The sequence below is a fragment of the Notolepis coatsorum genome, assembly GCF_963971535.1.
Source record: "Notolepis coatsorum genome assembly, chromosome: 2".
Classification (NCBI taxonomy): Eukaryota; Metazoa; Chordata; class Actinopteri; order Aulopiformes; family Paralepididae; genus Notolepis; species Notolepis coatsorum.
Genome location: NC_140166.1, coordinates 30,975,126 through 30,998,859, shown reverse-complemented (window position 1 = coordinate 30,998,859; position 23,734 = coordinate 30,975,126). Strand labels below are relative to the sequence as shown.

Below are 23,734 nucleotides of genomic sequence, written 5' to 3'. Positions count from 1 at the left end.
CATGTTAAAGTTATGTTTTATTGCAAAGGTTGACACCATTTGGCTCACTGACATAGAGGTCTTTGCATTTTACCTGTCTTTGTATTTCACAGCATACAGTAAGTCACCATCTTCCCTTTTGTTGAAGATTGAAACTGATGTCTCAGTTGGTATTGCCGTGGCATTACCAGTGTTTTTGAGGATCTTGAAAAGCATAGCGGGACATCATATATTATTAAAGACCTGACCCGTTAGAGAGGTCCATTAGTTATACCAATTTTCCAGGAGTCGTTTCTTTTCAAATCCTTGTGAGATGCATACTTTACTCACATTTATTGCTCTATAACAACGCATTTTAGACGGACAACAACTGAACAGCACAAAATACATTCCATCGCATTTGCGTCCCCCAAATGTGATGCCTATTCTTTATATGACTGAAACACACGACACAAATGCATCATCTTGAAAATTGTTAGCTCTTGGACGGCAGTGAGAGATGGTCATTGGGTGTTCAGTGAGGCAAAGAGAGTACAGCTTAACAATTGTCCCCCCATCCCCCAACCCCCACGCCCCCCCCCCCCCACCCCACACACACACACACTCCCAAAAACTACTTTTTAACGAGCATGTCCCTAAAGCAGCTCTTCTTCTTCTTCATGCAGTTTTTAAAGATTCACTTTTCTTTTTGTGATCGCTGATCACCACACATACAATTGGTCACAGTTGTCATTAAGTATCGGAAACACCTCTGATGGTTACACAGTCATAATGGAAAGCACAATGATAATAATAATAACTGTTACACAATGTCTCAAGACGACTTGGTTTTAAATCCATGCACTTCATGCATAGATGATGGGTCATCTCCTGCGTCCTGCAAAGCCTCTCAGTGGACTTGGTGTGTTCTGTGTGTCCAACAAGTCTCGAGTCTGTCTCTTACCATTGCAGTCTTGCCTCAGTCTATTGTACTATATCATATGATTGTCTGTTGGAGTTTCTCAGTCTTTTGTCCCCAGAAAGTATAGCCTTCAGATGTTGACCAAGGCTGCGGGGGAGGAGCCTACTTCATGCCGCTCCGCAGCACCTGATTGGCTGCAATGAGCATGACACTGATGATGAAAGCGATGGCGAAGGCGCATATCAGGCTCTTGCGCACACAGGTCTGCTTGACCTGCTGTGTCGGACTGGAGCCTGGGGGTGAGAGAGAGAGAGAGAGAGAGAGAGAGAGAGAGAGAGAGAGAGAGAGAGAGAGAGAGAGAGAGAGAGAGAGAGAGAGAGAGAGAGAGAGAGAGAGAGAGAATGAACCATTATCACACACACACGATAGTAATTTCCAAATGGGAGAACTCATCACAAAAACCTACCACTATGTGAACACAATATTATGACGCATGAACACAGGCCGGAAAATGTGTTTTCACACCTGCATGGTACATAATTGCATCTGGATTACAATGTTGATATGAAATGCCTCCAAACGAATAAGCAAACAAATGGATTGGGATCAGATCGGCATGACGGAGGTGAGCGCCACAAAGCGCTGGTGCTCGCAGAACAAGTGTCATATCTGTGGCATCATCTGTGACATCATCAACGTGTGACAGTAGGACCGGTTCAGTAGGTCAGCTCTACTAGGGTCATGGCTAGAAGGGATCCACATGTTGGTGATCACTTTAAAAGTTGTTTCTAAACCTAACCCTATACCTTAACCCCTAACCTTAACATCACAGGAGACATCACGGCCCACCTTAACCTACAATAGAGACGAAAGAAATGTATTTGTGTAAATTTTCAAAGTTATAATGCATTTCAATGAAATGCGGATAGATTCTAGCCATGACCCTCTACTACAGTACATCAATGGTTACACCTCTGTTTACCCATCTATGACAAGTCAAAATGGCTTCTGTGAAAAGAGCTTCTTGGAAACACAATGGGTGGTAGGTAGCAGGACCTTTGATAACTGATCTGTGATTCCTTGTTTGGTTCCAAGAGGCGTCTGCCATGGACACTAGTTATTCTCCCTCAGGAGTGTGCATACTATCATTCTCAGCCTGAAGTAACACATTTGCCACATTTCCACATAATACAGTATATGGTGTTTTTTGTAGAAATGTAAATCTTCAATGTCAATGTCAATGTTTATTTTTTTTGCCCAAGTGGTAAGATAAAATATATCCCATTGATGATCACAGTAATGTGAATAATATACCAATAATATATCAATAATATACGAAAAAAGTTTCATACAGTTTGATTTCCTCAAATAATACCGGAACAGCTTCTTCCCCACTGCCATACGGACACTGAACTCCCTGTAGCACCCCCCCCCCCCTGTAGTACCCCCCGCAACCCCCCCTTACCTCTGCTGACATGGACATGGACAAACTCACAAACTCTGAACTGTATCTATGTAATTGTGTTTTCTTTTATGTACGCTGTAAGTGATGTTATATGTTCTATGTTTTTATGTTTTTATGTTGGAACTGCTATGAAACCTGCACTGAAACTAAATTCCACCAGCCTGGCTGGGTGGTCATTAAATAAATTGAATTGATTGATTGATTTTCATGTAACTTGCATCAATTTGAAACTCTCTACTACAATTTATACAATGCATCTCAATCATGAAGAATAAGCTGAGAAAAGGGTTGGTAAACTGCTTTCACAAATAAAATAAAATAAAATAAGAAAGGCAGGTAAACTGCTTGGGTGGGTTTCCCCTCCACCTCTAACCCCGCTCCACTTGAAGCACTGTTTCTCTCTCTCTTTCCTGTCAAGGACCCCCAAACTGTTCATGGACACCCGTGATAAGATGTGTGTTGTTTCTAATAGAATTAAGTGCCAAATTGGACAGCTGTCTCTATTGGAATGAATGAGATGACAATGGAGAGAGTGAAACCTATGACGGGAACTATTTATCTGGGAACCCACCCCCCCCTGGAACCCTCTCATGGACCCCCTCATGGACCCCCCCCATGGACCCTCTCATGGACCCCCTCATGGACCCTGCATTGAGAAGGACCAGTCAGAAGCACATTTAACTCATGAACTGCCCTGGACTCTGAACCTCCAGCCTGCCCTGGCTGACGGGACTCACCAGAGTTCTAAGTGCACCAGCCTTTTCCTGTCACCTAAACCACATGTTATGAATTCAACTATAGTGCTATATCGCTTGGTTTGGGCCTAATCCTGCATGTGACTACAGTACCATACATGAACCTGCGTCGCTGTAAAGAGGGGTCTTGTGTGGTTATATTGTGGAGTGTATGAATGTTCCCAGGCTTCAATGTTCCCAGGTCCTATGTTCCCAGGTCCAATGTTTCCAGGGTTCAATATTCCCAGGGTTCAATGTTCCCTTTTATTGGGCTATATTATTATTATCGTATTTTCCCTCAGAAACGGAAGGTCGAATCACAATATGTATTTTTTTCACCAAGAATCCAAATCCACCAGCTGATACAGAGATAAGGCCAAATTGAAAGAGGCTCTGGAGGAAAGCACTGTGTCAGCTGTATCTTATCTCCGCAGAAGTAGCTTGTGGAGACTTGTGGACCGTGGCGTTGGATTACATTTCCTTTACATTTCTTTGTGAGCCCCCAACTACACTTATGCAAATTAGTCTAACACTCCTACTGTGTTCAGGTCAAATTCAGACGACTTCAACTTTATTATTTTAGATATAGAGCTGGGGAACATTGAACCCTGGGAACATTGAGCCCTGGGAACATTGAGCCCTAGGAACATTGAGCTGACCCCTTCTAGGGAGACCCATTTTCATTCAAACATCTTGAAGTGAGAAGTCATGGGACCCCTTTGAAAATGGCCATTTTCCTCCCATTTAAAGTAGCTTAACTGGAGGGAAATCGACCCCTTTGTCAGTAAGTTAGTATGCCACTGTATCTTTGGATTCCGTAAAATGTCTAGTTTCATATGATACCAGTACCTTCGTGCTGGCTTAAAAAGATAGCCCACTAGAGCCCTAGAGACAGTAATACAATGGTGGGAAATCTTTAACACAAACAAGGATGGCTGGGGCCTCAACATTCCAGAACCCTCAGGCAGACTGTGAGCGGAGGATTCCAGAATGTGAAGGCAGTAAATGAGTGAAGAAGAAGAACGATAAGGGTGATTTCTTACTGTCTATGTCCACCTGGCAGTCCTCTGGGTTCGCTATGTGGTTCTCCTCAGTCATGATGATGTTCTCGATGTCTTTCATGGTCAGGTGGTCGCGGAACGTGTCGAACAGGAGCCTCTTCAGCTCCTCTACCGTCAGCTTCTGCATGTCACACTGGAAATAGTACTGTACATTACCGGGTACATGAGGAGACGCCAAGGTAGAGGAAACACACACACAACATAGCTGTGCACAGACACACACACACACACACACACACACACACACACACACACACACACACACACACACACACACACACACACACACACACACACACACACACACACACACACACACACACACACACACACACACACACACACACACACACACTCAAACACTCACACACATACACACACTCAAACACATACACACACTCAATCACTCAAATACTCAAACACACACACTCACACACACACACACACACACACACACACACACACACTAAAACACATACACACACACACACGCATGCACAAACAAACACAAACACACACAAACACAGACAAATAAGCGTGCACACACACACACACAAACAAACACAAAAAGTGAATAAGAAAGAAAGTTGGATGAAAAAGTTTAAGTTTGAAACAACAACAACAGTAACAAAAACAACAACAGCAACAACAACAATGGTTCATGCCAATAAACAGTGCCTGAGGAACAACCACAACATCAAACTCAGCACTACTTGATCGATCTCTTGACATATATAAGAGTTATAGTTTAAATGACCACAGGGTTCCTTTGAGCAGCCGAGCAGCACACAGTAAAGCAGCACACAGTAAAGCAGCACACAGTAAAGCACCACACAGTAAAGCACCACACAGTAAAGCACCACACAGTAAAGCACCACACAGTAAAGCACCACACAGTAAAGCAGCCACAGCGTTCCTGTCAGATACACTGTTTTAATTGGCACTGCACTCTCTTTGCTTCGCCTCATGGGTTCCTTCCCCAGGACGCACCTGTCTCTCTGGTCGCTCATAAAGCAGATCTCTACACAGATAATACTTGGGGTGTTTTCAGCATTTGATTGAGGCTCCATTTTGACAGTCACTCCGGGGCTTAACTGAAGCCATACATTAGCTCTATATGCCTATATATTCCTTTAATTTCTATTGTAAGCTGTTAACGTCAACAGGTAATTATCTGTGAAACTGCCAGCAAATAAATCAATACCTGTTTACATAAATGGACTTTAGTACAATCTGACGCCGCTGTGCGCCAGCGAGGCGGGGAAGGGAGTCATGGAAGGACACCGCTCTAACGGGAGAGGAGGCTTCAAACAGATAGGACGGGTGGAAGCGTCCCATTAATGATCCAGTGAAATGTGGCAATTAAATTTGTTTTCCTTCGTAAGTTGCCACGTTGCGAACGCCACAGACGACGGTACACTTGGCGGTTCACCACAGTGAAGCTGTGTATTGTTAACGAGCCGGAAGTGACAGACTAATGATTACCTTCCAGAAGACAGAGTCAAAGTCGGTTCCGTTGAACTTGTCTGGCATCCCGGCTGCTGTTAGCTTGGGGCCCAGCAGGGAGACAAACTCCTCGAAGTCCACCTGGCCGTCGCCTGGGGAAGGAAGGAGGGAGAGAGCGAGGGAGGGAGGGAGGGAGGGAGGGAGGGAGGGAGGGAGGGAGGGAGGGAGGGAGGGAGGGATGGAGAAAGGAAGGAAGGAGGTGTTTTATAGCTAACTCACTTGTAAGAGTTAGATCGTACTGTAGTTACTCCTGGAGGAAGTAGAGAGTAATGCATCCTTTATACCCTGTAGATTGTAGAATATACTGTCTAGTGTGATTGCATAATGAGTGCCCATGTGTGCGTGCATGTGCCTGTATATTTGACAGCCTATGATTGCCTATGATATTCATTATTAATATTATAAGATTAAGATGCATACTTAATTGATATCTGTCTTGAAGCCTCTCAGTTTGTCAGATGTTGGTTACCCCCGCAGACCTCCACTCCCCCCAGTCCGGGCTTGAGCTGCCGTTTGAATATGAATTGACCCCTTTAATCAGACCCAAGGTGGAACAATTCCGCCGATCATTCCTACTGATATCACTGTTAGAGACACTGTCCCATTCATTAGTCAAATCATACTGTCACTGCCTCAAATCTAATTACAATCCCCCGACAGCCTTCTATCACTACAACTGATGTCACTCCAAACTCTCCACTTATTTAATCCACTTACCTTTAAAGGAACACGCCAACATTATGGGAAATGTGCTCACCGTCCTCTCCAGAGTCAGACAAGAAGATAGATACCAATTTCCTCTCTGCACGTTCAGCAGAAAGCTACCCGACTGCAAGCTAGCCTAGCTTAGCACAAATGAATGGAAGTGGATATGGATAACTAGCTAGCTTAAAAACTCTGGGAGAGGTGTTTTTGGCCAACAGCTAAAGTCTAGCTGGTCCGTATCCGCTTCCATTCCACTAATTCCCTACCTACACATATTCAATACGGTGACTGTTTGCTTTCAGAACAGAATGAGGTACGCCTGGCTTTCAATATACACTCTTCTGGTGCTGGGCCTGTGTTTGAGAAAGAACACAGGACCCCTGTTTGTGCTTTTGAAGCACAGTGAGCACTTGATACCAGGAGTTCAACTGGACCAGCTCCAATTATCACAGAGCAATTAACACATATATTCAATCTTTCTACTGTATCTCAAAAGGCATATTTCCCAGTGGAAATCGGCCCATGTGATTCCATTACATACAGGAGGTGATAAGAGAAGATTTAAATAATTACCCTTCGAAGTAAAACTCCTGGACTCTCTTTGGTAAACAACCAATTCAAGTAATTTATTTTAAGTCACTCAGTATTTAGAGCTATAGTCACAACACTATTTCAGCTATTACATTAGTTTACAAATAATATAGTATCTGGCCGGCTGGGTGGCGCAGCGGACTAAGCGCTCGTCACCAACGCGACAGACACTGGTATCGAATCCGGCTGTCAGCGTTGCCTCCGGCTTGGCCGGCCGTCATACTGGCTCAATTGGCAGAGTCAGCGGGAGGGAAGCCGGTGGGTGCCTCCCACACGTTACACCTCACCAATGAGAGTCCGCGCTGGCAGGTGAAAAGAAGTGCCTGGCTGACTCCGCATGTATCGGATGGGACATGCGATAGTATCTATCAACCCTCCCTAGACGACCAGGCACATGCGAGCAACGACCAGGTAGGGGAGGGGGGAATTGGCACGACAAAATTGAGATGGGAGAAAAAAACACAGAAAAACAGGAGGAGAAAAAGTGGATAAAAAAAATATATAGTATCTGGTACAGGCATCTGTGTGCAGGAACTCGTATATATTCATGTGCATCACATCACATCTGTTTAAGTGTGTGTGTGTGTGTGTGTGTGTGTGTGTGTGTGCGAGTCTCACCATCCATGTCCAGCCTCTGGATGATAACTTCCAGCTCCACCTCATTTGGCATGTAGCCCAGGGAGCGCATGGCCATGCCCAGCTCCTGCTTGGAGATGAACCCATTCCCATCGCGGTCAAACACTTTGAAGGCCTCGCGGATCTCTGCGGAAACACACACACACACATGCACTGAAGTCTTTGACCAGAATAAGGTATGAAACAGCGAGCGGCTCCACGCACCGGAGCGAACGGCACCATGCGGCATGCCAAGAGGCTCCCCGGCGTCATGCGCCATTGAAACGGCTGCTGCCGTTCATACACACCATTAATTAAACGCCTGCTGCCGTTCATACACACCATTAATTAACCGTTTACCATTAACACTGCAGTATGAGCCATCCTAGAACACCTCACAGAAGGACGGCTCTTCTCGCAGAGACTTGGTTCCTATTCGTTCTTACCAAAAAACACGTTCCAAAGAACCAGATCGTTCGCGGACGACACATCTCTACTCAGGAACCGTTAAAAGGGATGTTATTCCTAATGGACTAAGAGAGTCCAAAGATATTGAGTTGAGTTTATTTTATCTCGAACAATCAACCATATAAAAACACAATAAAAATTATAAACTAAAGAAACAAATTTAAAATTAAATCTTACATTCTTCATTAAATGATAAACAAATTACTTTGAGAAGGAGCAGAAGGAAGCAAATGCTTATCTAGTCCTGCCCCTTTCTCACAATATCATACACAAACAAAATCTCTTATAAACCTAAAATAACAAACAAAATAAACATAATTTTTTATATTTTTTTAATAACCCAAATAGAAATAAAACAAATATAAAATAAAATTTTTAGAGCTCCTCATTTTAGTTTTTTCTATATCTATTGGTGAACATGAACAACTCTCAAAGAAATCCGTAAACTAGAGTGCTAGGGTTCATCACCATGCCGAAGAAGCATAATCGTAACATAGTAGTAGTCGTTTTATTCAGTCATCACACAGAAAATACAATATGCACAATCATTCAACAATCTTTAATTTGGCAGTGACTGAAAAGGTACAGACTTTGAGTCTTACTTCTCTGCTTTCTGGCTTCGGAGAGAGTACAGTAGGTTGTGTTCACAAATATTGATTGCAAAATGTGCTTGATAAATAAAGATGTTCTATATTCTAACATATTTGAATTCTTAATTTTTGTGGTATTCCCCCGACAAATATTGATTGTAAAATGTGCTTGATAAATAAAGATGTTCTATATTCTAACATGTTTGAATTCTTAATTGTAGTGTTGTTCCCCTTTAAGGAGGGGGAATCAGATGGATACCACCAGCGTCGACCAGTTCCACGAAGCCGCCAGAGCTGCCAAGGCCCATTACAGAACGGAACTGGAGAGTGAGTTTGCCAACAGTCTGTTCCGTATGGCTGTCGCCCAACATACTCACCAGCTAAAGAAAGAGACCCTCTAAACACGGACTCAGATTCAGTACCTTCAGACGTCATTCAGTACCTTCCAGCAAGAAAGAGTGAAATACAACTTGTTGTGGTTCCTCGACCAAAGCAGCTTCCAAAATATAAATACAATAAAATGTGCATAGAATAAGAATAAAATAAGATCAAATATGACTAAAATAAAGATTACTATATACAGTTCTAGAAAGTGTGCAATGCAGATAACAGGATGTAGATATTATACTATATACAATTTAAATAACAAAATGGCTATGTACAGTTCCAAAACAAATGTTGTGTGATGTGCAATGAGCAAATTCCAATGTGCAATACAGTTTTATCAGCAGCAACAGTGTTTCTCAAGTGTGGTTCAGGGGGGGCTCTGTTGACGAGTCTGATGGCTTGGGGGAAAAAACTGTCCTTCAGCCGGTTGGTCTCCTCCCCGCCTTGCACACACTCTGCCTATCGTCATCTTAAATGATGGGGACCAACCTACTCCACAACAGCCAGCTCCCTCCCTGCAGCTGATCAGCAGTGTCTGGCATCACGGCCATATGGGTTGGGCTCCAGATTGGAAGGTTGCAGGCTCTGCAGGCTCAAGCCCTGGCCAAAGGACTGTGTCGGAAAGTGGTGGTGTTGTAGAGAGCACTCTGTCCTCTGGACCTGGCAGTAGCAATGCCCCTGTTACGGCATCGAGGACACCATACAATCGTGAGGTTCTCCGACTCACTAGGAACCCGGGGCGTTGGGTCCCCAACATTTCTGGCCAAATTCTCAATCCGGTCTCGATCTGGTGATATCAAGGCCACCTAATCATCCCTGTCATTGACTGGCTAGTCGCTGATATCAACGCTTGTTTCCCAAGCCTTCCAGCCATTGTGCGCTGGCGCCTGCCTCTAAAGTTCGGCAGCCATGGTCCGCTTCGCTCAAGGTTGTGTGCTCAACTTTGCTACCCTCTATTGTAAAACCATTTGTGTCCTATATAAATGCGGTCATTAATTAATTTGTTCGTTCATTCATTCATTCATTTCACAGCCTGCAGAGAGAGAGAGAGAGAGAGACTCATTGAGCTCAATGAGCAGCAGGCCTACACAGTAATTACAGACAATACAACAGTCAACATAAAACAAAACACAGACAGCTTTTCAGTCTGGCGGTAACATTTACATCCTCAGTTACAGGATCTTGTATAAAACATTTACACTCCTCATTACAGGATCTTGTATAAAACATTTACACTCCTCAGTTATAGGATCTTGTATAAAACATTTACATCCTCAGTTACAGGATCTTGTATAAAACATTTACACTCCTCATTACAGGATCTTGTATAAAACATTTACACTCCTCAGTTATAGGATCTTGTATAAAACATTTACATCCTCAGTTACAGGATCTTGTATAAAACATTTATACTCCTCAGTTACAGGATCTTGTATAAAACATTTACACTCCTCAGTTACAGGATCTTGTATAAAACATTTACACTCCTCAGTTACAGGATCTTGTATAAAACATTTACACTCCTCAGTTACAGGATCTTGTATAACACATTTACACTCCTCAGTTACAGGATCTTGTATAAAACATTTACATCCTCAGTTACACGATCTTGTATACAACATTTACACTCCTCAGTTACAGGATCTTGTATAAAACATTTACACTCCTCAGTTACAGGATCTTGTATAAAACATTTACACTCCTCAGTTACAGGATCTTGTATAAAACATTTACACTCCTCAGTTACAGGATCTTGTATAACACATTTACACTCCTCAGTTACAGGATCTTGTATAAAACATTTACATCCTCAGTTACAGGATCTTGTATACAACATTTACATCCTCAGTTACAGGATCTTGTATAAAACATTTACATCCTCAGTTACACGATCTTGTATACAACATTTACATCCTCAGTTACAGGGTCTTGTATACAACATTTACACTCCTCAGTTACAGGATTGTGTATAATACTTTAAAAATCACCAAGAGGTACGAGATTCACTAACTTCAGCTCTTCCTGCAGAGTATTCCATGTCCACGGTACATAATAGGAGAACGCTGTATTTCCCACTTCTGTAGGAGCCATGGGGACAGTATAGAGCAAACAGTTCTGTAGGAGCCATGGGGACAGTATAGAGCAAACAGTTCTGTAGGAGCCATGGGGACATTATAGAGGAAACAGTTCTGTAGGAGCCATGGGGACAGTATAGAGCAAACAGTTCTGTAGGAGCCATGGGGACATTATAGAGGAAACAGTTCTGTAGGAGCCATGGGGACAGTATAGAGCAAACAGTTCTGTAGGAGCCATGGGGACATTATAGAGGAAACAGTTCTGTAGGAGCCATGGGGACATTATAGAGGAAACAGTTCTGTAGGAGCCATGAGAACATTATAGAGCAAACAGTTCTGTAGAAGCCATGGTTACATTATAGAGAAAACAGTTTTGGGAGCGTAGCGAATAGCTGCTTGAGTTCAGGTACAGCAGGGAACAGAGGTAGAGGGGTATCTAATGCTTTATGAATAACAACATATTAATGTTGCAGTCTGCAAAGGATGTACAGCACACTACTTGGTAGAGTGTACAGAGGTGAGGTAAAGACGTTGCATTAGTAATACAACGTAGTGATGCAGGAGACACTGAATGAAGACAGTGGGCGCTGCATGCATCACTGTAATCAAGTACAGACATAAAAGTAACTTGGACAACTTTTGTCTTGGCTTTAAAAGAAAAACAAGATTAGTTCCTAAAAGAAAAGCCTAGCTTTATCCTAAGCTTCCTGGCCAAGCCCACATTGTCAATGTGTACTGTACTTTAAAAGAGAGCTTGTCATCTAACCAAATAGGCCTACCCAAGTACTTGTACGAGGGCACCCTTTCAATAGATTTACAATAGATGTTAAAATGCTGAGCTCATCAAACGGCATTAGAACAAGTTCTTCTCTAGAAATGTGTTTTCTGAGCATTTAACCTGTTAAGCTGTAGGAATATTTCGCCTGATGCTTCAAATCCTCCCCAATGCCTGCACACAGCAATCATATAATGTACAGACATTTGTAATATTTGTTGAAAAAGTCTTGGGTAGAAGACAGTGTACTCTTGGATCTAAAATATTGTGATTATTCCACGTTTGACCATAGGGGTGTCTAGGGGTGTCTTTTCAGACATAGAAAGTTTCTTGCAAGCTAAATGAACGACAATTTCTAGTTTGTTCCTGACTACAAGCATTTCAAGAGGAATTTTAAACTCTCATTCTACCGATTAATATTGACATTTTTCTATTGCGACTTGCGAGGTAGGACGTTTTCTGTGCAGTTGGTACATTCCTGTGCAGTTGGTACATTCCAAACTAACATTTGTGGCAAAGAGCTTCTAAGTGTAACATATCTAATGTACTGTACCTTATGTGGAGGGGTAAATATGAATGTATCCTATGACATGTTTCATAATCAGAACCATATGGTTGGTAGTTTGCTTATATGAGGCAATCTTGATGTACAAGACAAGGCAAAAATCAACCTTCCTGTCAGAATGTCAACTTTGCCGTCCTATAGGCCACAGATGGTGAGCATCAACATTTTGCTTTTGTTGACTCATATTTCCTGTTTAATTATGTAATGTGCAGGGAATTGCTCTTTATCACTTTTAGGTTGTAGTTTACCGATTTTATAGTGCATTGTACATTGCATTTCATTGTTTTCTTTACCCAGGGACTACAAATGCAAATGCTAACAGATGCTAACAGATGCTAACGCTGATGCGATTTAAAATTGCCTGTGTTCCCTGTCAAATAAACAATAACTAAACTGATTTTATATTCATATGAGCCAAGAGTCCCTTCATTTATATGCAAAGAAAAAACAGCTTCCCCCTTGTCAAGTCATACAGTTGTACTGTAGGCTAATGTCAAATGCCTTATTAGCACATAAGACCATAGAAGAAGATTAATCTTAAAATACCGGTGATGCATCTTCGTATATCGTATATATTTAGATTATAGTGTCTATTGTAACTATATTTATTGTAACGCAAATATAACTGATAAGGCATACAGATCCTCATCTGCACCTTGATTTACACTGCCTACTTGCTCATGTGCGTATACTCAGAGTTAATTATATTGTTATATTGTTTACACTGCCTATTTGCATTTTTACTTTTCTACTGTACTATAATTTTATGACCTGTATCACGTCTCTTCTACTATTATTTACCATGCACCTGTACCTCCCCTCCCCCTCCCCCATGCTGCTATGATGCCTGCATTTCCCCAAAGGGATCAATAAAGGAATATCTTATCTTATCTTATCTTCCTGAATATCTATTCGGAAATTCCAGAATCAGATACTAAAAAGCTCATTATTAAAATAGTCGGTAACACTTTATAATAACACTCAGTTATAAGACCTTTATAAGGTATTTGTAGATAATGAACTAATCATGAACAAACCATTTATATACATTCGTAAATTATTATTAAATCATTTATAACTATATTTGTATAACATTTACAAATTAGTTCTACATTATTTATAACTCATTATCAACGTTGTTTGTAGGGGAGAACGGGGGACGTTGTCACACGGGTAGGTTGTCACATTCATTATATTTCACTACCAGAGAGTCCTGTCTCCCATACTTTGGTATTTAAATGTCCAGAATTGGGGTCAGAGTTCACCTACATTGTCATCTTTGGAGTGAAACAGCTGAATTTGAGGTGAGAGGACTTTTTGTGTTTTTCATGTCCATTTGTAAATATTCCGCTCCTCAGTATTTTTCTTCTAGGCTTTTACACAATTGGTTTATAATGAAACAATTATTACCTTAAAAAGTGTGAAGGGATAGCTATAGTTTAGATTGTTGTTAGCTAGCTAACTAGTTGTTAGATGGCTGTTAGCCTTGATGCTATCAATACATTCCAGTTGGGGTTGGTCGTCACATTTTATTTGGGGTTGGTTGTCACATGTTGTGTAGGCTATTATTGTTAGTAGGCGAGTCAATCTATGAAAAAAAGCACTTAACCCAAAAAAAATTGATACAAAAGGTTTTTCGATGGATTCCGATAGTATTGGGCGTGCTAAATAACATACTAAAAGTCGACCAAAATCGACCCCCCCGAAAGCCGCCATTTCCAAGATGGCGTCCCAGATGGCGGTGGAGATATTAAAATGGCTATATCTCAAATTGAGAATATGGTGCAAAGGATTTCTCAACTGATTCTGGTACCTCTGGGCATGTTCACTAACATACTAAAAATCTAGGAAAATACACCTTCCAGAAAAGCTTAATTTTCAAGATGGCGTCCAAAATGGCGGCAGACCAAGCTTAAAATGGCTATATATCTCAATAGAAAAAAATATATAACTATGATTTTTCACTTGATTCTGGTACCTCTAGACATGCTTGTGAACATACTAAAAATCTAGGAAAATACACCTTCCGGAAAGGCATAATTTTCAAGATGGCGTCCAAACTGGCTCCCAGGAGCTTAAAATGACTATACAAATACAAAAAGGTGTTTGCACTCTCCAGCTCTCAAGCTAGCATAGTTGAAGCCTTCTTTTTGACCATTATAGTTGTTATAGTTAGAGGTGTTTGCACTCTCCATCTCCCAAACTACCATAGTTGAAGCCTTCTTTTTCTGAATCAGTTTCTTTCTTTCTTTTCTGACCTAGTCCTGTGTTTGGGCATGCCTGGGCGTGTCTGACCTGGCAGTGTTATTTAAGCCCCAGTTTCATTCTAGTCTTTGACAGAGGTGTTTGCACTCTCAGCTCTCAAGCTAGCATAGTTGAAGCCTTCTTTTTGACCATTATAGTTGTTATAGTTAGAGGTGTTTGCACTCTCCAGCTCTCAAGCTAGCATAGTTGAATCCTTCTTTTTGACCATTATCTGATTTCTAAAGTGATGAGTGAATTCAGTGCTCAGATCTGTCCCATTTGTAAATTGGAAGATGGAAGTGATTTTGTTGAGATTCGTCAGAAAGGTGCTGATGGGATCAATAAAGCTAGTGTTAAAAGAGGTGACACTGTTCATGTGACTGCTGGCATGAAAGTGCATTCAGAATGCCGCAAAATGTACATACATAGCCGAGATATTGATTTACATTTACAGAGGAAACAGAGCGGTGAATCAAGTACCACTAATAAAAGGACTAGTACTAGGCAGTCTGAAGCTCTATTCAATAGCCAAACTGATTGCCTTTTCTGCGGCACAAATGTTCATGAAGGACGTGCCGACTACAGTTACGTGAAAACAGACAACTTTGCAAAGTCTATATTGCAAAGCTGTGATAAATGAAATGATGAGTGGTCATTCAAAGTCAAAGGTAGAATTGAATACTATAATAGTGATCTACATGCTGCAGACTGTGTGTATCATAATGCTTGTAGCACACATTTCCGGTGTGACCGTGATGTTCCCATGGAATTTCAGCCTGATTGTAATCCAAAGCGGAGAAAGTCTGGAAGGCCAAAGAATGAGGACCAAGAACAAGCCTTCTCAAAAATGTGTGCTTACTTTGAAACGAATGATGATGGACAGCTGACCATTTCTGCACTTAGGTGTAAAATGCAAGAGTATTTGTCTAAGGCCGATTCCATCCCATATAGTAATCAATACCTAAAAACATTGCTGATGCAACGATATGCAAATAGCATATTTATTGCAGAAGGAGATGGCTTGGATTGTATTGTTACAATAAGAGAGAAAACATCAGACATACTCAGATCCTACTATAACAACACAAAACAAAACAGTGATGAAGAGTCTGAGAAGAGACACTTACTTGAAACAGCTGCAAAACTCATAAAAAGTGACATAATGACTAATGTTCCACCTGTTAATGAGTACCCGACTACAGAGACACTAAAACTACAGAATGCCCTATATTCCACAATCACTCCACATTGTGTTAAAAGCTTTGTTTGTCGGTAAAGAGACAGAGCAGAAAATTGCTAGTATTGGCTACGCAATCATACAGGCAGTCCGACCACGAGCTGTCCTTGCCCCTTTGCAAATTGGCCTAGCAGTGCAAATGCACAACTTAAACCGGTCTCGGTTCATTGTAGATATGCTGAATAAGATGGGATTCTGCTCTTCCTATTCTGAACTGCAGAGGTTTGAAATGAATGCTGCAAATTGTACTGCACCAAACATGCTTGGTAAGGATATTGATGTGTTGAACACGACCGTCTTATTTGCTGCAGACAATGTAGATCATAATATTCTAACAATTGATGGGAAAGGGACATTTCATGGGATGGGCATGATAGCTGCCTTGACACCAGGACAGAAGACAGACCAAAGGATTCCGAGGTTCAGAATTAATGAACTGAATCTTGTGCAGAGGTCAAAAGTTGTGATAATAGATTATCACTTTGCCAAACACTTTTGCAGAGACACCACATTTAAAGAACTTCCAAGACTCGCAGAATGTAACAAGATGGTTGATCTGCTTTGGGAGTTATCGTTCAATTTCAAACAGCCTGCACCTGGTTGGCAGGGGATGATGCACATTATTCATAAGGGAGATGAACATCCAGGGCAGTCTTCAGTGAGATACTTACCAATGATAGACATGTACTCCGGAGACAAAACATGCATTCTGTCAACACTGGAGTTCATTTGTGGTCTGGCATCCAAACACCACCTTGCCCCAGTAGTTACATTTGACCAACCCCTATATTGGAAAGCAGCAGAGATAATCCTAGATTCACGACAGTGCAGTCACCTCAAGTCCTTTGTCCTGCTCCTAGGAGGATTTCACACATTTATGAATTTGCTAGGAGCAATTGGTACACTGATGGACGGTACAGGACTTAAGGACATTCTAGGGGTAGTCTATGGGGAGAACTCAGTAGCCCATATGATGACAGGCAAATCAGTTCAGAGAGCATTCCGTGGCCATCTTCTGGTTGACAAATGTCTTAACCGCATGATAATATCAGAAATGGTAGATGATAGTCATGCATTTGCAGCAATGGTTGAACAGTCTGAAGCAATGTATACCTCAATAGTTAAGGGTGAAATGCCATTGGAAACAGTGTTCACATCAGAGACCCTCATTACAATAAATGAAGAGCTGGGAAAAAGGAAGATGGAACTGTGTGCTAGATCCAAAACTAGTCAGTTGTGGCTAAATTACCAACACATGTTAGAAGTTGCTAGGTCACTGATAACAGCAGATCGCACAGGTTCCTGGCTTTTGCACCTACGCACTGTTTCTGAATGCATGCCGATATTCGCTGCGGCTGGGCATTACAATTACTTGAAATCGGCACACTTTTATGTCCAAGAGATGAGTCAGCTTCACATCAACCACCCAGATGTCTTCAGACAATTTGAAAAGGGTTTTCATGTTATCCGTTGCAGCAGCCAATCATGGGCAGGCCTCAGCTCAGATCTTGTAATCGAAACAACATTGATGAGGTCATTGAAGACTACAGGAGGGATGACACATGGAAGTGGAATGACCGACAATCAGAGATCCCTTTGGACAATGTCAAAGGGCATAACATCAGAGTATAACACCGCAATGCAGGAGTTCTCAAACCAGACATACACAACATCAGAACAGCACAAGGATTCAACAGAGGCAAGGATGAAAAGGGATGCTGCTGACCTGGAGAAGATCACTTCAAAACTTGCTATATGTTCACCTTTCTCTCCAGACTCTTCTTTAAGGAATGTTGTTACAGGTGTTGTCGCTGATGATGGAGTGAACGTGCATGATTATGACTCTGTTGGACGCAACATCATGCACAAAATGATCGGACAGCTGGCATTCACATTTTCATTTAGTAGAAAGGATAAAGCCATAACCCTTGGACAAAAATCGTCTATCAAGGTTGCTCCTGATCGAATCATTGATTCTGCACTTCTTTTTCAACGTTTCCTTATTGTCTCCCAAACTGGAGAGCTGTCATTGGAGGAGGTTATGCGTTACGAACTCAGTCCTTTCCCTCCTGCCCTCTTTGAAGCCGGAAACGTCTTCCGCAAAGCTGATAAACCACAACTAGCGCACGCGATCTGTGATCATGCAAGTGATGCAATCCTAGATTCTGTACCAGAAACGGAGCATTATGTTCTTGATGGTGGTTCACTCCTTCACCGAATACAATGGAAGCACGGACAAAGCTATGGTAAAATTGCACAGTCATATGCAGACTTCACCATCCAACATTATGGCTCAGCTACAACCATTGTGTTTGATGGCTATGAGGATGGGCCATCCATTAAAGACAACACACATCAAAGAAGAGGAAACAATATTCATCCCATTGTCAACTTCACTGCTGAGACAGAGTTCTCAGGTAAGAAGGAGGAGTTCCTGTCAAGAGATCTGAATAAACAGAAACTGATCCACATGATAAGTGATGAACTGAAAGAACGGGATTGCACTGTGGTCAATTCACTTGGAGATGCTGATGTAGACATAGTAAGGGCCGCAGTGGGATCATCTCTTCTTCACACCACAACGCTGATTGGAGAAGATACTGATCTCCTCGTCTTACTTCTTTACTATGCACAGAGAGATAGCAAGGGCCTTTATTTCAGATCAGACAAGTCGAAAGCTGATGGCAGTTTTAAAGTGTACGCCATAAACCATTTGAAAGAAGTACTCGGACAGGATGTGTGTTCTCAGTTGCTGTTCATCCATGCTGTGACTGGCTGTGACACAACTTCCCGGATCTTCGGAGTTGGCAAAAAGACAGCATTCCAAAAACTTGTAAAAGGGGATCCTGTCCTTCAGGCTTGTGCCAATGCATTCACTGTACCAAACCAGACAACAGATGTGATCGATGACCTTGGGTGCCAAGCAATGGCTGTTTTTTTTGGTGGAAAGTGCACAGATTCGCTTGCAAAAATGAGATATAACATTTTCAGTAAGAAGGTTGTCTCAGCTTCATCAACGGTAACGCCTGAACGTCTACCACCAACTGAATCTGCTACCAAATTCCACTGTCGTAGAGCATACTACCAGGTCATGGTCTGGATGGGAACAGATGATGGTATAGATGCTCTAGACTGGGGCTGGAACCTGCAGGACAATAGATTTGTCCCACTCATGTCAACAATGAATGCTGCTCCAGACAGTCTCTTGAAGGTCATTCATTGTAACTGTACCACTGCCTGCAAGACACTTCGCTGCTCATGCAGAAAATATGGACTACCTTGTACTACTGTCTGTGGACCATGTCAACTTCATGAATGTGACAATCCACATAACAAGTTTCTCCCAGAGGATCCTGAAGATGATGATGAGTAGGCCTAAAGACCACAATAAGTGGGTCATTTATTTTGTGTTCAACACCAAAGCCAGCTTTCTAGGTTGAATATAATAACCAATTTTAATTTTAGCCAAAATAAGCTACAGGCAGCCATTTTGATGATGCAAATGATGCATTCCTAGCAGATATATTTAGCTAGATATTTTGCTCGTTATTAATGTATAGAGGTGCCAGAATCAGTTTATAAATCCTTTAGAAATGTTTTCCCATTTGAGATACAGGCATTCTAAGCTCCCAGTCGTCATTTTGGACACCATTTTGAAAATTAAGCCTCTTCGGAAGGTGTATTTCCCTAAAACGTTAGTATGTTCCTAAGTATGTCTAGGGGTACTTGGGGTACCAGAATCAAATGACAAAATCATTTATATAATTTTTATATTGACATATATATAGCCATTTTAAGCTTGGCCAGCCGCAATTTTGGACGCCATCTTGAAAATGAAGCCTTTCTGGAAGGTGTATTTTCCTAGATTTTTAGTATGTTAGTGAGCATGCCCAGAGGTACCAGAATCAGTTGAGAAATCCTTTGCACCATTTTCTTAATTTGAGATATAGCCATTTTAATCGCCCCGGCGCCATCTGGGACGCCATCTTGGAAATGACGGCTTTCGGAGGGGTCGATTTTGGTCGACTTTTAGTATGTTATTTAGCACGCCCAATACTACCAGAATCAATTGAAAAACCTTTTGTATCAATTTTTTTTGGGGTTAAACCATATATTGACTCGCCTATAGGCCGATTTAGTGTGTTCTTATTTTGTTATATAGGATGGCCTAACGATGTGTTTCCTGTTTATGTTCATGTTAAGATGCATTAAGTTATGTATTTTTGTCAACTTGTTAATGCAATTAACACTATGGTCGCCAAAAACGCCTTACCACGTCATTCCTCGCCATGCTCATTCTGCCAAAGACGCCGTACCACGTGATCGCAATCATATTTCTCCCCGGAGACTTGAGATCTACTGTTGATCCCCTCTCAACTCTCCAACGGTTCAAGAGCGCCATCTGGTGGCCGATCGGCGGATCGCCCAGACAGGAAACAGGAAATGGAAGCTGGTGCTCATTCCAATTCGGTCCGATCACTCGCTAATAGTCCCAGGACTCGAGCTAGACGCAATGGATAGCAATCCGTTACCAATAACTCGATAAACAACATGATTTGGACGTATATACTATTATACAACCTGGAGATGGATCGCATATTTCTACATCCCATAATAGGAATATTTCTGCTCCACGCACATCGCCCAACGGCCCGAGGAGACTGGGGTAAGATTCAGCATTATTTTTTAACTCGTTCGATATAAACTGCTCTGATGATCATATGATCCATATATGATCATCACACTAGATTAATCATCTAACGTTGGCCACGGAATTATAAACGACCCCCCCCCCCATCCGGTCGACATGAGATGATAAGTAGTAACTTCTAGAAGCACGTCCATTTGAAATTTTTTATCTCGCGCCGATTGCTATCAAACTGTATACAATCATCAATATTTTATTTTTTTATTTGACCTTTATTTTACCAGGTAGTCACTTGAGATCAAAGATCTCTTTTTCGAGCAAGACCTGGCCAAAATGGCAGCAAAAACAAAAAACAAACATACAAAAATACACAAAACACAGACACAAGACATAAAAGGCAAAGTGGGGCAAGGGGATACATTTGAGCTGCAGCAAATCAGATTGAATGGGATTGGGGGAGATTGGAGGGTAGGGTAAAAAGGTAGAAAGAGGATGGAAGGTGAGGCCCTGCAGGAGGTTGCTGGGGAGAGAAGGTCAGGTTAAAAACATAAAATATAACAGCACATTATGCAGTGAAGCAGCGACATTCTCCCATCTCATTCTTTAAAATGCCCTTAATTTGAACTTTAAAATCAGATATGGTAGTGAGGGCCTGCAGTTTCAAAGTTTTTTGAAGTCCATTCCAGGCAGAGGGAGCAGAGAACATGAAGGCCCTTTTCCCTCTCATTTTCCAACGTATTGTAACAAAGAGTTAATCACCTATCAAAGACACTCTGACACATTGTGACAACCATCCCCATGATGGGGTTGGTTGTCACAATGTGTCAGAGTGTCTCCCTACTTGATTTGTTCATCACAATTAACAAACACAAATGTAAAGTTAGCACCCACCACATTAAGTACGTCTACACAACAAGAGTTGTAGGTCGGAAATGATGGAATAGATTTACCAACAAAAAAGGTGTTTAGCCTGCTCATACCTTAAAAGCGTGGGGCAGCACAAATAACTTGGCGTTGCTAATGAATCGTGCTTCCATTCAACAGACGGCAACACACATGAAGTCAAGTCTCACTCCAGTGATACTTCCTGTCAATCCCTGTCCAGGGTACTCCTGGGTCCTAGTGCCCCCCAAGTACACTATATGTCATGCACATGTATTTTATATGTTAATAAAATTGCATTTATCTATAGTCCTAATTCTGTCACTGTTTGATGTCACAAAGAAGGGTGTATCCGAAAGCTGTCTACAACATTTGTAACAGGTGATGAAAAAGTAAACAAATAATTAACTGTATTAGACATTTGTTAACACTTTGAGTGCCGACGACGTGTTATGTCGTTATTTTGCCCCGACCGTTGAATGCAGACGACGCTAATTGTTGTTTTCTTTTTTTATTAGCGATCTGAATTCATATTTCATCAACCAAGTCTCCCGTTGGTACAGCAGCCCCTCTAGGAGCTCCGATGGGAAAATACCGCCCCCTATCGTCTATCCCTGTGTAACTGCAGACCATTCGATTACACTGGTGGATGTGTGGGGGGGGAGCCTACTGGCTCCACTATGCTGGCGAGCCGTCTGATGAAGAGGGAAGTGATCGCGAGATGGAAAGCAGCCTGGAATATATATTTACAGCAGCCAATAATCAATCAATAAACGCGATCGATATTTGGAATGTCGATCAGGAATTGGAATAATCTTTTTGGAGAACATCTGATCTAAGGTAAGGAGTCTATGTTACCAGTTTTAGGATAATCAGAGCTGTTTTCACTGAGATAACAGCGTGCCCCGCATGTGTGTGTGTGTGTGTGTGTGTGTGTGTGTGTGTGTGTGTGTGTGTGTGCTGTTGAGGAAATAAGAGAATCGATTTCTCAGCTCGCTTCTATAGCGTGCATAAGTACACATATACTATCGATAATCTAGCGTTTATTTGAAAACGATTCATAAATAGGCCGACAAATGACAATGTGTCTAGTGTATTCGAGAATATTCCAATAAATGCCGTTTATGACGGAATCTTTCTATTTTCCTGACATTTTCGAGAAAACGATAGCTTTTCGAAATGCTATAAAAAGGATATGAACCGATTTAAAAAACAATCTGTTTCCACAATGTTGACTGCAAACAAGTCATTGATAAGCGACGGGCAGATTAGACACATAGCCATAATTTAAAACATAGATTATGCGTTTTTAACGCTATCATTGAAGTGGATGCTGGCATCCAAGGACATTAATCAACGTTAATCAAAAGCACTGAAAGTGTTAATGATGAATAGGCTTCACTTCAGATTAGGGCACACAATAGCATCTGCAAATGATTTATAGATGTTTTATGAATGTCTTAACAAATTTGTTGAACATGAACAAATAAATGGAGGTACAGTATAGTCATTTTTTCATCCATTTTTCAAAGCATCTACAAATGTGTTACTACACATTAAACAACATTATTTAATGATGAACAAATCAAGTACTTAACAATGTTGATAATGAGTTATAAATAATGTAGAACTCATTTGTAAATGTTATACAAATATAGTTATAAATGGTTTAATAATAATTTACAAATGTATATAAATGGTTTGCTCATGATTAGTTCATTATCTACAAATACCTTATAAAGGTCTTATAACTGAGTGTTATTATAAAGTGTTACCAAATAGTCAAACAAAATATTGGATTTGTGAGTCTTTGTGTATGCTTAATGGAAACGAGAAGTGGTTTCCCACAAGAGAGATGCTGGTGGTGTCATGGCAAATAGGTGAGAGCAAAATACCGCTCTGTAAAGGAGAACAATATAAATATATATTTTATACAAATCATGTTATGAGCATCTAAACAAAGCAGGAGTGCTGAACAGATAAGCATCTCATCGTTCAGTCCTTAACCCTTTCACTGCCACACTACCAAAACGGTTAACCCTTTCACTGCGAAAATACACATAAGGTTAACCCTTTCACTGCCACACGACAGCCGGTTAACCCTTTCACTGCCACATGACAGAAGGTTAACCCTTTACTATCACACAACCGATGGCGACCATCGTGTGGCAGTGAAAGGGTTAACTTGTGTGGCCTTCAGCTCACAGTCAAAATAAACACACGTTATCGTCACAGTAATGTACCTCATTAGAAAGGAGTAAATCATTCTAAGCCTTTTAAGAAAACAGATCCACAAAATCCACAGA

At 41.4% G+C, this 23,734-nt stretch overlaps 1 protein-coding gene across 1 annotated transcript in view; it reads right to left on the bottom strand.

Moving 5' to 3' along the window:
- Positions 1-1,042: 1,042 nt before the first annotated feature.
- The window catches only part of cabp7a (calcium binding protein 7a), a gene marked incomplete at both ends in the record, with an annotated part of 167,213 nt that continues 144,521 nt past the window's right edge, over positions 1,043-23,734 (bottom strand). Inside the window, 4 exons of the mRNA XM_084307599.1 lie at positions 1,043-1,173; positions 4,123-4,273; positions 5,626-5,738; positions 7,561-7,704. Coding sequence (XP_084163725.1) covers positions 1,043-1,173; positions 4,123-4,273; positions 5,626-5,738; positions 7,561-7,704 — 539 coding nt within the window. The remainder of the gene's footprint in view (positions 1,174-4,122; positions 4,274-5,625; positions 5,739-7,560; positions 7,705-23,734) is intronic.